Here is a 16,691-nt window from a genome sequence, read left to right as displayed (position 1 = left end):
ATGAAAAAACTATTTACTAATTTTAACATATTAAGTAACCACAGCAAAGTATCGATAAAAATTAAATTAAAATCCAGTAAAATCATAAAACTGCTTAATGATGTAATCACTTCATTCAACCTCTCTCTCTCTCTCTCTCTCTCTGTTCTCGAATAATTCACGAATAATTTCACTTCTGAGATTTAAGTACTGCCAACCGCCCATAGCTCTCTCTGTATTGCATATATCCTTCAAAAAAATATCGATTACTGTATGTAAACATAAAAATATACTAAAATCCCATCATCGCTTGTGTGACAATTTTTTTGAATTGCTTTTTGTAGGCTTATGACGATACCGGCTCGGGGGATTAGAAGTAGCCAATAACAGAGCTCAGTGGCAACCCCTTCTCTCCATGACGCGCTATTGGCTGGCAGGACTGACAGTAGCCAATAACAACTTGTAACAACCCCCTGATCCCCTTCCCGCCCTCCTTAACAACATACTATTGGCAGGAAGGGTGGGATTTTAATCAATCACAAAGCTTGTATCTCACAGGCTTTGCATACACTATAAAGAGGGTGCGTAGTATTTTTTTTCTCTCTCTCACCGACGTGAGATAGAATGACTGCATAAGATTTTTCTAACAAATTTGTGGGAGATGACGACTAACTATGTTTGTATGATATATAAATGACTTACCTAATAAGAGCTAATTTTCAAATATTAATAAGATTAAATAATAATAATAATACAGTATACAGTTGATAATTATTTGAATTCTAGGAAGATTACGGGTGGCCCTGATGCTTTGAGAGAAGCAAAGGCTTTTTTAGATCTAGACAGAGGAGACATTGGAGAACGGGTACTGAAATTACATTTATGCATTTTCAAAGCAGACTAAGGGCAGAAGATCAGTTTCTCTCTCTCTCCAAAAGGTAGAATGAGAAATGGATAGATATATTATAAATCGATACTAAGTTCAGCCCTTGTGTGTGTGTGTTTTTTTTTTTCATGGTGCTTTAAAAGTGCTTGGTAAAAGTAGTGGTAGCCTACATCTTTGGAAGACAAAGAAAAAAACAATTTTTTGTTGTCAGTCGCAGTAAAGAGAAATGGATTAACATTCCTCGAGAGGTTAAAGAGATAAACTCTCTCTCTCTCTCTCTCGTGCCAGCACAAGAATGGCTGAATGTAAGTCGTAGTGGTAATTCATTCTCTCTCTCTCTCTGGCTGGAAAAGAGTTGTGGCGGAATTTAAAAAACACAAAAACAATACACAACACAGATACACAGAACATATAACCACATACAATACTCACTCTGATCCTCGGTTGCTGAGAGATGGATGAAGGTGTCCACGGTCGCTAACACAGTAGACAAAATTACACAAACAAAACAGGAAAACAGACTTTCAACCAAAAAAACCAGCAAAAAGGAAGAGACACATGCACAGACAACAATGACATCCAACAGAAAACACACGACTCACGAAACATACAATAATCCACCATCAATGTCCGCCTTGCACAGAACTCAGCTCAAGACTCTCTCAAAACCGAAAAAAACTCCCTCGACATTTGCACAGACAGACAGCACCGTAAACAAACTCGAACTAAAGACCCTCATCCCTCTTCCAACAACCGAAGCACTCACTAACGACAATTACACACTCTCTCTCTCTCTCTCTCACAAAACGTTGGGAAATGCTAAATAAAAACAAATTTATTCATCCCTCTATATTTCTCCCCCCTTTTTAGCATTTCCCAACCAACACCTTTCACACCTCTTTCAAATCGCCTTACGCAACACCCACGGATGCTCACTAGCAGGTCCTCTAGATCGCGTTCGCGGGCACGCAATCATTCTCTCAGAATCATTCTCTCTTCTAGCAACATTCAAACTCACATCTTCTCCTCCATTCTCTCTCAGATTCACGCTATCTTCTTCACTATTACCACTCTCAATTTCATCCACAATCTCATCTATACCCTCTAACTCGTTCCCAAATACCTCCCCAATTCTTCAACTAACCCATCCCATTCGCTCATTGACCTTTCCAATTCTTGCAAAGATTCATTCATGCTTTCAATCACTGTGTATATTACTGCTACGCTCTCTTACTCTTACACTTTCGCTCACCTCCAACCGTTCACTAACCCCTACACGTTCAGTCAACTCAGTTATATCAAACCCGCATATGCTATACGTTCTATCCATACCATCCCATTCATCCGTATTACACGCTTTATCACTCATTTCCACTTTGGCACTCACACCTATCACACAACTTTACCATTCAGTTTACTTACGTTCTTCCCTTTCTTACGTTTTTACCATACTCTATCAAAACAAATTGCTGATCCTCCATACACAAGCTCTCATGCATACTTGGTTCACCCACATTCGATTTCAACCATTTATACACCCCATTCTCTCTCACATATTCCGGTACATCCTTCTTCCTGACACTCGGCAATGACGTTATATATACCCTCGGATCTCCCATGTTCAAAACCCCATCATATACACACACATTTGCCCTGACTAATTTATTTATGTCTATTCCCTCAACCACATACTCACACCTATCATTGTTGGCTATCCCGAGGCTATCCGGCCATACCACTTTCACACTCACAACTTCTCCAATCTCATGTGGCACTTTTACCCTCTCTGTTGCAATTACAGGCACTCTCTTCCATAATTTTTGCTCAACCCTACCATCCCTCCCCAAATACAAATCCCCAAGCACATCCCCTTTCATACGTAATTCAATTACATTCATACTAGGACGGACCACCATCCCGCATTTTTTTCAAAAACTCACATCCCAACAAAATATCATATTTATCATTCGTACTCTCAATCACACAAAAATCACTTTCATCCATCACTACACCCCCAATTTCTAACCGTTCACACACTTCCAACCACTGCTACCCCTAAATTTCCAATCCCTCTTACTTCCCCCTGACAATTCCTAATCTCACACGTATCCCTCAATTTCTCACATCCATTCTTAAATATGACATTCATACTACACCCTGTATCTACTAAGGCAATCAATCTTACTCCCTTACAACACACTTGCACACTCATGCACTCGTCAGTCTTTCCAGCAAAACCTCCCTCATGCAACAACCCCTCATGTACATGCATCACATGCACCGCTTGCATCCTAGAGGATCCACCCATTTGAACCCCCTTCACACTCAGTTTCCCGATTCGCTGTCACAGTCACCCTCTTTCGTCTACATACACTTGATACATGCCCTTCTATTCCACATTCGACACACTTCGCTCTCGGTTCTGAACACATTCTCGCATAATGCCCATTCTTACCACAGTTGCCACATATTACATTCACTCGGGTACCCCTACAACCATTAGCAATATGACCCACCTGTCCGCACCTGTAGCATTTAACCCCTATCTTTCGTACACTCCTTACCAAATGTCCCATTGCCCACACGAAACACGCTCCTAAAGCCCACCTACACTCATTCTTTGTATGTCCTTCCTTTCCACATCTAAAACACTTCGCTCGACTTCCAGTCACCGACCTTCCCCTTTGTACACTACTATCCCTAACCCGTCCAACCCGTTGTTCCCTTACAAACCCACCATTCATCCTCACTAGCACCTCCACATTACTTGCTCTTACACTCCTATCTATTACACTATCGGCCATTCTCATTGGGCCCCTCAACACTGCATCCCTAAAGCTTCCAAACTCTGGTACTCTCTCATCTACCCCAGCCCTTACACTTACACTTCTGCTCTCTTTTATAACCCTGTCAAGCTCATAATCTATATATATCTATATATCAATATATATATATCTATATATGTAGAATCTACTGGTCACTTTTTACCAGATACATATGTAATTGTAATAGCCACAATGCCCTCTCAACTTCTCAAATTCTTCGCTCTTTTTTGGATATGCTTGTCACTACAAAGCCGTAAAGATCTTTACAGCTTTGTAGTGACAAACATATCCAAAAATGCGTGAAGAATTCAAGAAGTTAAGAAGGCATTGTGGCTATTATTATATATTATATATATATATATATATATATATATATATATATATATATATATATATATATATATATATATATATATATATATATATATATATATATATATATATATATATATATATATATATATATATACATTTGACGGGGTTCGTTCTTAACAGCGTCGTAACCCGAAAATCGCCGTAATGGCGGAACATCGTCGAAAATCGTCAAAAATCATAAGAAAACCTTACTTTTAATGCTCTGGGTGCATTGAAAACGATGTAAACTTGCATTATTATTGAGTTTTACATCAAAAACCTTCAAATTATGATTATTCTGCCATTTTGGGGCCATATTTCTTCCGTCATCGGCGCACGAGGCGTCAACCCCGAAACATCAAGCCAGGAAATAATTTCTGATGAATATATTTGAAAAGCGTCGTAACCTCGGGCATTATATATAAACACTGCCTGTATATATATATATATATATATACATACATACATACATACATACATACATACATATACATATATATATATATATATATATATATATATATATATATATATATATATATATATATATATATATATATATATATATATATATATATATATAAGGGATTTTGACAAAGGAAAAATCTATTTCTGGGGAAGACCTGTGTCACCCAGTGAAATAGTCCATTAGCACTCATTTCTAGGTATAAATATTGCTAAATATACCAGAGAAAAAGCTAACCATAATGCCAGGGTTACGACCCCTGGATTGAACACCATCAGATGGTGTCGGTATACACAAGGGGTGAGTGGTTGCCACTACCACAGATCTCCGTCCTACAGATTTCTCCAATTTCACAACCCCGAAAAGGGAGGAGCCGTACCAAAGCCTCATCCTTCCGCACCCAGCCAACCACCACCCCGGCCGCCATATTCATCCCAAATTAGCACCTCCCAAGCTGGTATGCCACTCGGGAGGGAAAAGGAAGTACAGGGATGGGTCACTGGGTGACACAGGTCTTCCCCCAGAAATAGATTTTTCCTTTGTCAAAATCCCTTTTCTGAGCTCGTCCCTGTGTCAGCTGGTGAAATTCCTATCAAGCACGAATTTCTAGGTATAGATATTGCTAAATATACCAGAGAAAAAAGCTACCAGGAAATGCTGGGGTTACTACCCCCAGATCGAACATCTATTATGGAATAGACGTCAGTATAGGTAAGGGTGAGTGATTGTTGTCACTGCCACAGGACTGCACTCTGTAGATATCCCAATGACAAAACCCGATCATGAATGATCTTTGAGCTAGAAGAGCTGTTCCAGGAAATGCGAGCTTCCCTAGTGCAAGTTAGTAATGAAGAAATTTCCCGAGAAGACGATCCTGTTGCTCTTGAAGAGACTCATAGTAGTCAAAGTGTTCCTGAAGATATTAGTGAAACTACAGTAGCAGAGTTAGCAGGTATGCAGAGTTCAGCCCTTGAAGTTAGTCAAGTGACTAGAAAGAAGCAAACAACCGCAGAAGAAAGGATACAGCGTTATTGATTTGTTCTTCAGAGTTGTTGATCAAGAAGAGATGCACCAAACTCCTACCTGTTATTACCTAAAAGAAGGATTGCTAATGAGGAATGAAGGAATATCATCAACGAATTCCATATCCATTGAGGGAGCAAGTGGTAGCAGTAGAGCACGAGTCTGAAATATCATATGGGAACTGTGAAGACTATTGAGAAGATTATGAAGTTTTTTTCTGGCCTGACTTCACAAGGATGTTAGCAGGTTTTGCAGAGAGTGTTACACATGCCAGATAGCTGAAAACTGAATGAAACCATTCAGAAAGTTCCTACAACCCATAGAAGGAGGAGAAACCTGAATGAACCATTCAGAAAGCCCTACAACTCATAGAAGTTAGGGGAGAACCCGCTAGCAAGGTGATTATAGATGGTTAGCCACTTGAAAACAAAGAAAGGAAATGAATATTTGTTAACATTAATGTCCAGTGACAAGGTATCCTGATAATTCCCTGTATGAAGTATAAGTGCAAAGGTAATTGCTGAGAAGTTAGTGAGTTTATCTCAAGTTTGGAATACTCAGAACTGTGCAAAGTGATAGAGGAACGAACTTTACTTCAAAATTGTTAAAAGATGTGGGATGAACTGTTAGGAGTGAAACAACAGTTATCAATCAGTTTATCATCCAGAGACTCAAGGAGCCTGGAAAGGTTCCACCAGACACTTGAAAGTATGTTAACTAAGTGTATTGTTGTGGTCGAGACGTGAAAGGTCCATTGAAGATTCTTGCAGAAAATTGGGAAGAAAATCAAGAGGAAATTCAAGGAGAATATGTGAAGAATTGAGGAAAAGCTTAAGAGAAATTAGAAAATTCTCTTTAGAAAATCTGAAAATAAGTCAAGAGAAAATGAAAAGTAGATATGATGCCAAGACTAAGCTAAGAAGTTTTAGTGTAGGACAGCGAGTTCTAGTGTTTTTACCAGTGAAAAGATTTCCCCTTACCAATAAGTTTCAGGGACCTTATAAAACAATAGAGAAGTTAAGTGATGGAACTCATGTGATTGATACACCAGGAAGAAGGAAACGACAGAGGAAGACGCAGCTTCAAAGATTTTTAGCAACGCTGGATTTTATTGCCGTCTGAATTTCTCAGCAGTAACTCTCCTGACTGATTTTGTAACCACATGCAGAAATAGAGAACATTTCTGGAAAGAACAATGCACTGCTAATTATTTAACCCGTCTTGAATCGTTGAATTCGAACCTGGGATAACTTAATCTTTCTGTGGGGAGGGAATTTCATGATGTTGTCTTGTTATATATATATCATCTTATAGTTTTGATATGTTACTCTTCTATTTATCATGTGTTATATGTAATAATAATAATTGTTGAAATATCATATGTAGTATAAATGTCAGATCTCAAAAGAGCATAGTGTTTAGATAACTTAACAGGACAATTTTAAAATGGTAACACATTTTTAATAACAGCGTAGCATGTGATCTATATTGTCCCCCTAGCAACAAGTGTTTTGTACTCATGCTTTAGTATGTCGCGGTTTTGTCTGTTGCTATCGTTACAATAACGAGTTAATTCAGCGCGTAACTGAACAGCTCGTAAAAGTTTTTGTCCTTATACGAAAATACAAATGTTTCATGTACCGTTCTTGAAAACCAACTTCTGGTTCTTCATCTTTGTCTGAAAGCGTGCCATTTGTGGCTGGCTGATGCTGTCTGTTTTAACTGTGTTGAGATTTCATTAAGGGCTTTGTCCCATATGATTTTCTGCTCAAATTGTATATGCCTTTTTGAGAGTAAATGCATGTATCTGAATCGATTACCTCGTGTTTTGTAAGATTATGCTTGCTTTGATCGAGTATTGTTCTGGCATCATCTGATTGTTACTACTTCTCTAACAAAAACAGAGAAGTTAATGTAAAATATTTGTGTGGTCATTAATATTAAACTTGAACTTTGAGATCTGAACAGGAAAAGTGTGTTTGGTAACTAGCACCTGACAAAAAGTGTTTTGTAATCTAAAGTATTCCGAGTGATTTTCCAAAGGTTTTACGTTGTAAGGTTAAGTTAATTTTACTTATTATTATCATGGTATAAGGTATATTAGGGAAATTTGGCCTTAGGGAAATTTGGCCTTAGGGAAATTATTGTTGATAAAAATATTGTGTATTTCTGTATGTTATTATGTTTGCAGTCTCTTGATTTTTCACATTTTATATTTTGGTGATTTAACATTTATCTACTTTGCATTTTAAATATTTCTTGTTAATTTAACATTGCATACTTGGTTTGAAAAAGTTTAATAATTTAATTCAAGAATTAATTAAATTTTGTGTTGTTTTCAAGTAATAGTAAATTTTTCAGATTGTGAATTCTAGTTATAAACTTTGAATATAAAATAAATTTTTATTTAGTGTTTTTAAAACAGTGTTCTATTTATTGACCACCAATGAATAGGATTAATTGTAGTATAAGGCAAAAAGTGTGGTAAACATGTTTTGTTCCTTTGTCTTTGCTGGAAGTGAATTAGACCAGGAAACCGCTAAAGTTGTATGACGTGAGTGATGCCCTTTTTGCTCTAGTATATTTCTCTTGTTTAATTGTTATACCTCTTACACTTGTTTTGATAAACTATTTGATTTTTTCCATGATTAATGAGCTTTTTAAGGGATCACTGTTACCTTTAGAGTACTAAGTTGCAATTTTTATTGTTACGAAAATTCAGGTATCTGGGTGAAGTGAGGTAAATTTTTTGATTCTGTGATTAGTTGTGTAATAACCAGGTACTTGGAATGCATTGTGACATATATATATGTAATGTTTTTATTGTTCCTTTTTTACGTTCTTCGTTATATGTTTGCATAGATTTTAGTCTTTCTCTTCTTACCTTGGTTTCTTTCAAGGTGTCCTTCAGATTGCTTCATGATGATGCTATCTGTATATTTATTCCTTTAAATATTGATATCTCTCAGGAAAGGCGTATAGAGATTTAGATCGTAATTTCTTCACTTTAATTAGTACTTACATTATAAAGATCAGTACAAATTAACAAGTTACAAACGAAACGACCACTCTTTGAATCAGTCTATAGCGGGGAACACGGAAGCGATTGGGAGAAGTACTCTCCCTGAAGGACATGTGCTCTGACTCCCTCTCCCTGCAGGTCTCACTCGTTGAACCTCAGGAAACTTGCTATCTGTAAATCTCCACCTCCTCTAGCCTTATTGAAGGATTAATCAGCAAGGCCTCCCTTCAAGTAGCTGATTGGAAGGACTGAGTGGTGTGTGCATCCAAATCTCTCCTTAGAGGACTTGATAGGAGGTGATCTAGGAGGGTGTGGGAAAGACCCTCCACACATAATTGATTGGAGGTTGAAGAAGTATATCAATGGCCAACCCCCTCAAATTCCTGAACTTCCACGAAAAACACCTTTCCGAGTAGCGGCGGGACTATAGAATCAGCTGTTGTAAGCATTTAGACTGTGCTGACTCACGTTTTGCTTGGCTTCAATCGCGAGGCCATTATTTCATTTTTACGACTGTTTTATGGCTTAAACACGATATACTGCAATGTAAACATTCATATTGATAAATATCGACACAAAGCATTTGGCCGTTATCACTGTGTTCTCGCCTCTCTCTTTACTCTTACTTTCTCTCCTTCTCTCTCTTAACTTCTTTTTCTCTTTCTATCTCTCTCTCTCTCTCTCTCTTTCATTTAATTCTCATCTATCTTCTACACCACAACATCACTCGGTTCACGCTACCTCACACACTGCCCTCAGTGTGACAAAAAGAATATATTTCAATGGATGATTGCAAATCACAACAAATAAAGTATTTATGTGATTTCATCAAGTCAATTTCAAAAATATTTAAATTGGTAATAAACTGTGTCAATGCACTAATGCAAAATCAATTAAGAATATATGGTAGAAAATTCACATATATTATATCAAGAATCAAAAGAGATACATACATATATATACATATAATGAATTGTTATACTGTAAAATGGTTAATTGTTTTAACACACAATGCCAATAATAATACATAAAGAATTCAAAGCAGCAAATTATGTGCAAAAGATCATTTTACTCTTCATTGTCCTCTTACTTGCTATAATCTGCTCAATATTTGAAATTACCACACGTTTGACCAAATTGCAAACACTATTATTATACACAATGATTATGACTAAATTGAATAGAGACAGAATTGGAAACATTTTCTTGTAATAGAAAAAATTCATCTACTAAAGCCAATTCATTTATTTGTTTTAACTCTAACTGAGACAGTTTAAATTCTTTAACTTCACTAGAGTAGTTCATGCAGGGCTTATTTTTAAGGATTGTGATTTCAGAAGACATGAGGTTCATAATATAATCCTCTATTAGGAATAACTAACTTGCAAGTCTTATCGTTATGGACATTATTGAAATTAATTCTTAGTACTTATATTATGGCAATTAATAGTTGCTGTTACTGGAACTTAGTGAAACACAAAAACTGACTGTTCTACTATAATGGAAACAAAATCCTGTTTGATAATTTGTGTACACAGTACTCATCTCTTGATTCTTGTTTTCACTATTTCTTGAACACAAGGATAGGCATTAGTAGTTTCATACAGGTTGTCAAGGTTGCAAATATACTCTTTTTACCTTCAAAAGTATAACTCTTAATTGAGCATCAGTAATAAATGACATCATTAGTCCATGTTCTTCAATGCAAAATTGATGTGGTTGACATTTGAGATAATTACGTTTCCTTTTATCAACATGTGGGAAAAGCGATGTATGGACATCAGTACATCTGCCTCTTTTGATTAAAAGGCAAAATTAAGATCTTATTCTAACTACCTATGGTTATCAATTGAGAATAGACCATTATCCTTTACCATAGGGGTATAATAAACTTCTCACCAAAAATCACTAATTATGCCCTAATTCTCTTGGTTTATTAATGTTGGACTTATTATCTCTTTATAGGCTAACAAAATGGCATTTAATAGATCTTTATGGTCTTGCAATACAATTCTAACATTGTTCATAAATGTACTTAAATGTTGTTCATCTGTTATTATCTTAATCTCTTTTTGCAATATTTGTGTTCACTTGATTAATAAATTCCTTTATTTTTTTCTAATTCACATTGTTTAAGTTTTGAGAGCTTAGACCTTTATTTAACACAATGCTCTTGTTGCTGCCCATTTCTCCAGCTTGTCTATACGGGCACTTTCTTTTCTACATTAGAGTCTGTCGCTACCCAAATAATTGGATTAAGTGTTGTTCCTATAAAAGGTAAGAGGATCGTTTGGATCTTTGTATTTAACACACTTCCTATGTCATTATCTAGTTTTTCCAACAATGGTGTAAAACACTGTTATTTTCACTTCTTCCTAATTAATGATTTTAATTCCCTTTGGACATCTTTCAATGTCATTTCATTGATAAGCACTGATGTAATGTCAATACTCACTCATGCCCAAGTCCTTTATTAATTTCACAGATCCCTTTCTAGTAGTGCACCTTCCGGATCAACACCCCAGATGACACATAAAGCAGTGTTATGATAAATTCAAGAAGAACCGCATATTTGTATCTGTAAGAATAAGTCTATCAGATATTCTGTATACATGAGGCATTTCCAATGCCTACACATTGTTTATATCTAATAGTTCAACACTTACATAAATTTATCTTTTCTTAAATTGTATTTGTTATTTATTGGTTCCTGTTCAACTTCTTTCAATAATTCAACTATTCTCTTGTTGACCAAGAGTCTGTTTTTATTACTCCTTACATGATTGGTATGAACAATTCTTTCCTAGATCACTTCACTTATGATCTTTAGCTATTTAACTTCAACACTTCTAATACTCTATAAGGACCTTGAACTTTGCGGATACTTTTACATTAGACCTTCTGGAACATGATCTGGAACATATACCGAGCACCTACTTCGCTACCCTTGGTTTAGCTGGTATTTTCACATAGTACTTTGCTTGGACAATTTGAGCTCTTAAGTCTAGTCCTCGTCTGTTTGATCGTTTCACAGTACGTTCAGTTTTCCAGGCAATATAGTCATCGTAGTTGCGGCATGTCGGGGTGGTGTTGCATCACTAGCAACGCATTTGGTGAAGTCCTTCCTCGTATCCGTATAACAAGTAGTGGTGATTCTCCTACTGTCTCATTTACAGTACTGTTTTATAGTAAACTGTACGCTTCAAAGCTAAATCCCAGTCTTCGTATTTGCCAGGTTTAACTAAAGTTTTCTGATATCCTTTATCTTACGATTCGTTCTTTCACTGCTCCATTTGAACTCCTGGGTTTATATGCTGTGATTTGACATTTATTTTATCTCATAAAATTCACATAATTTTCTTAAAAGTTCACTAGTAAATTTCTTGCTGCGTTATCAGAAAGAAGAACTTGGGACATGAATGTCTCTGTAATAATTCTAGATTTAAGAGCTTCTGCTACTGTAATTGCATCTTCATTTACTGGTACGATCTCTACATATCTTGTTAGATAGTCTAAAAAGACTAATATTTGTTTATTCCCCTAACAGTTGTTGAAATGACCTAAAAAGTCCATAGATACGACCTGAAATGGATTCAACTCCGATGGGTATTTTTCAAGAGGAGCTTTTGGATTTATTACCTTTATGTCGATTACAACCACACAATTTGTACAAAGTTCTTGGCATCCTCACTACAATGGGCCAAAATAGTTTCTGGTTAGGACTTAGTTGTCTTTGATTCCTGATGTCCTGCTAACTTGTATGAGAGTGTGTTAGTTCTAAAACTTCTCTGATTAGTGTTTTTGGGATGTATAGTCAGAGAAATAACCATTCTTCTCTGTTGGTCTTTATACACAATCCATTGATTAAAACAAAATCATTGTATTTTAAAGACTATCTGTCATTATTGTCCTATTATATGCCTGATTTCTGTATCCATTCCTTGCTGTATTTGTACTTTTCCAAATCTAAATCTACCACTCTGACAGCTAAAACAAAAGTATTAGTGGTAATACATTTCTGTTTCTTCTTGGGCTCTGGATAATGCATCTGCTAGTGTATTAAATTTTCCTGGGATATATCTGAATTCTGGTGCAAATTCTAACACACTAATGAACCATCTATTGAACTTCATGTTATTTGTAAAAGTTCTTCTAAACAAACTACAAATTGGTTTGTGATCAGTAAGTACATTGACTTTATGTCCTAAAATTATGTGTCTAAATTTCCTTAGACCCCAGTATAATGCTAAACATTCTCTTTCTATTGTGCTATAATTTTTCTCTGCAGCATTCAAAACTCTACTGGCATAATATACTGCTCTCATCTGTTTTGTCCTTTTGTACACACAGCCCCTAGCCCGGTAATTTGATGCATCACAGGCTAAGTAAAAGTCCTTTCGAGAAATCTGGGTAGACTAGCATGGGATTCCTGGTCATTTTACTTCCTTAGTGTTTGGAAAGCTGTCTCTTTGTTCTTTATTCCATTCATATTTGACATCTTTCTTTGTTAATTCTGTTAATGGTTTGGCTATTGTAGCAAAGTTTCAATGAAAGGTCTATAGTAGCCTACCATTCCTAGGAATCTTCAATGCTTTCTAAATTGGTAGGAGCTGATATTCAACTATTAAGCTTTATCTTGCCTGCTTGCATTCGGCAGACCATCTTCACTAATTACATGTCCTAAGTATTCCAAAGATTTCATTAAGAGTTCGACATTTCTTTAATTTGATTTTAATCCTGCTCTTCTTAATCTTTCCAAGACTATTTCTAATGTTTTGAGGTGACTTTCAAATCTTTGCTAAAAATGATAACATCATCTAAGTAAACTGCAAACATTTTCTATATCCCCTAATATTTAAAAGCCATTAATCTAACAAACGTTAAAGGAGCCGAAGTGAGTCCAATGGCATGATTCAATCTGCAAAGTGTTCCTTGTGTGTTGAAGGCTGTGAATGGTTTCGACTTCTTCGTCTACAAAGGTACTGCTTTATATCCACTACAAATCTAAAGATGAAAATATCCTTGCAATCTCCCAACTGACTAACATATCTTGAATCACCGGCATTGGCATTCTATCGGGGATGGTGTTGGAATTTAACTTTCTATAGTCTATCACAAGTCTCCACTTCCATCTTTCTTGGAACAAGTAGTAATGAGAATTATATGGAGATTTAGAAGGAATGACTACCCCATTCTTCTTCTTCATTTCTTCTATCAAATTATCAACTATGGGTCTTTGGCTTATTGGTAATCTGTAATTAGGACAAAGAATGGTTTTGTTCCATCATTCATCACAATTTTATGCCTTAGGACATTTGTTCTACCTAATTTATCTCCTTCTATTGCTATTACATCTCTGTATTTTTCTAATACTTGAATTAATCTTATCTTTGTTTTTCTGGAAAATCTGTTTATTCCACTTTTGCTTAATCTAGATGTTTGACCAGTTACAGAGAAAAATGCTTCTTCTTCAATGTTAGTAATATCGTGCCATAGTGGCCCTTTTACAAAGATAATGCCTGCATAAAGTGTTAGTTTGTTATCTGAGAAGTTCTGGACATAAACTCACAAGTATCACCTTCATGTGGACTAAAGAATTATCCATTCTGACAAATTCTGGTAACTCTTCTCATTTAGTAAAAGAACATCTTAACTCCTATCTCTTCTTTTTCCCCTTAGATGTATTTTTGTTAAACACTTTGGATGCAAAATTAATTGTCTGTATGTTAGGTTAGGTTGGTTACATCTGGTTGGGTCAGGACCTGGCACTATATACAGGAAATGTTTGTCTTGTTTGTATTCGTCCGCCAGTTTCCTGGTCGGAAGCTACGCGACAGCCTTCGCCAACTGAACTGTAGGGGCTCCAAGGCGGTAAATATAAACACAACAAAACACCGCCTGAAGTGAAGATCATACAGAAAATAGCAAATTTAAAAAAGAACGAAAGACTCCTATTCTACAGGACCTGTGACACTGACAAGAAAACACTAACAGACAATTATGGTATTATTTCACTTATGGACATTAATTGCTTTCAACATAAAATATAGGCTTTTTCTGTTGTATTATGATGTGATTTGAATGATTTTGAGGTTTATTTCCATCATAAATGAATACTTATCCTTCCCGGCAAATGATATACTGTATACAAAATTAATAAAATTACGACTTGTCAGAATACTGCCCCCCTCTCCATAGCTAATACGGCAAAACTGTGTTTACTGATTACAGTTTTGCCGTATTAGCTATGTAGAGGGGGGTGCAGTATTCTGACAAGTCGTAATTTTATTAATTTTGTATACAGTATATCATTTGTCGGGGAAGGATAAGTATTCATTTGCGATGGAAATAAACCTCAAAATCATTCAAATCACATCATAATACAACAGAAAAACCTATATTTTATGTTGAAAGCAATTAATGTCCATAAGTAAAATAATACCACAATTATAAAATATATACATAAGGAGAAGCACCTTAGGCTATTTTGAAGACGTACAAGGAAGGGCCCGCCAGAGAGGGGGGGAACATCCCTGTAGAGGGCTCTGCATAAAACCAAACAGTGAAACAAACAAAAGGCACAGAACAGGATAAACTCAAACAAAAACCCAGGATAAGCAAAAGGCGGTCAATATTATGGTGGACGACTTCGACTGGCGAGAAAGAGGCGGCGGCGGCGGCGGCAGCAGCAGCCCAGTAAGCTAGTCTCGTGTCTGCCTAATTCTTGTAACCACGTATTTATGGGTAAAACCTTTGAAACCATGTATTTCAAGGGCCTGCCTATGAGGAGGAGGGTTTGTGTCACGCCAAGCGGCCTTCCGGCATGTTGCCCTCGAAATTTGTAAGTACTAGCAGCACGTTGCCCTCGAAATTTGTAAGTACTAGCTACTGCAAACCTTGGCAAGGCCTCCTACCTATAGCTTACATCTACCAAAAATTACCTTGCGTTGATAATCCAAAAGTTGTCAGTCTAGCCTTTAAGTCGGTCACTTTCAATTTTGAAAGCTCCTCGTGCGTTATCGACATGATTATAAGGCATTTATTCAATGGTGCGGCAAAAGTGTTCCAAGACGGGTGGCAGTGGCAGGCTTGTTGACAAACGTCGGCGGAGGCAGTCTAAAAAGGTACCGTGCAGAATACGGCTACCATTGAGTAGGGTATAACGAATTTTAAATGTTTTCTTGGCTCTATTTTAATGATGAGTGGCTAAAAAAATATATAAATTACTTACTTTCATCAATTATTTATAGCTCATAAGTTGAAAATTCAAGTCAAGATGAATATAAATGGATATCAATGCGGTCATAAAACTACAATACAGTATTTTAAACTTATGCCATGGGGTAGATGCTCGATACCGAGAGCCTCCTCAGCGGAGGTTGCCAGATGTATGAGCAAATAATGGACAGACACCTGAAAATAGGACAGAAAAAGGGCAAACGCATTTTATATTTATTTCTTCTCCCTTATTGGTATTTTAATATGTGTGTGTGTATTCTTCCTAAGTCACTCTTTCAAAAAGTGTTTTTGAATAAGAAAATTCAAAATTGTAGGATGCCAATGATAATTACTAGCACAGTGAAGGTATTAAACTCGTCTGTAGATTATTTGTATGAGGATATGATTAAAAATACGATCACATAATTAATTACCAGTTTTAATATTAATACTTAATTGACAAAATTTCATCAAACGATTCAGCCACTGCAGATGTGCTAGCTTCTCCAATTTTGCCGAATGCTGTTTCTTTCCTCTTGTACATTTGGCTCGTGAAAAGAGACAGCATTTTATTGGTTACTTCGAAGTTTTTTCGGCAGCAAGTTTCTTTATGGTGCAGATGTGTGCTAATTCTAAGAATGGCCTCAAGAGAACTTGTGCTTAACCTGTTCCTTGCCTTAGTTTTAACACTTGTTACATAGGAAAACACTCGTTCAACAAACGATGTGCTGATATAGAGGGATGAATAAATTTGTTTGTATTTAGATTTCCCAACGTTTTGAGAGAGAGAGAGAGAGAGAGAGAGAGAGAGAGAGAGAGAGAGAGAGAGAGAGAGAGAGAGAGAGAGAGAGAGAGAGAGTAGTGTGTAATTGTCGTAAACCTGTGAGTGTTGGTTGGAAGAGGGATGAGGTCGTTGGT

The 16,691-nt window shown here is 36.3% G+C and overlaps 1 protein-coding gene across 3 annotated transcripts in view; it reads right to left on the bottom strand.

Moving 5' to 3' along the window:
* Positions 1-15,674, bottom strand: part of Sf3b2 (splicing factor 3b subunit 2) — a 286,261-nt gene extending 270,587 nt beyond the window's left edge. The window contains exon 1 of one of the 3 annotated variants that reach the window (XM_067102041.1): positions 15,414-15,674. Coding sequence is in view for 1 of the 3 variants with exons in the window: in XM_067102039.1 (XP_066958140.1) it covers positions 15,497-15,581 (85 nt within the window). In the remaining 2 variants the exon portion in view is untranslated. The remainder of the gene's footprint in view (positions 1-15,413) is intronic. The other 2 variants (XM_067102039.1, XM_067102042.1) reach the window with 2 other exon arrangements.
* Between the last annotated feature and the right edge of the window lie 1,017 nt (positions 15,675-16,691).

This window comes from Macrobrachium rosenbergii, chromosome 58 (assembly GCF_040412425.1).
Source record: "Macrobrachium rosenbergii isolate ZJJX-2024 chromosome 58, ASM4041242v1, whole genome shotgun sequence".
NCBI lineage: Eukaryota > Metazoa > Arthropoda > Malacostraca > Decapoda > Palaemonidae > Macrobrachium > Macrobrachium rosenbergii.
The sequence above is the reverse complement of the archived record's forward strand: the minus strand, read 5'-3'. Positions and strand labels throughout refer to the sequence as shown.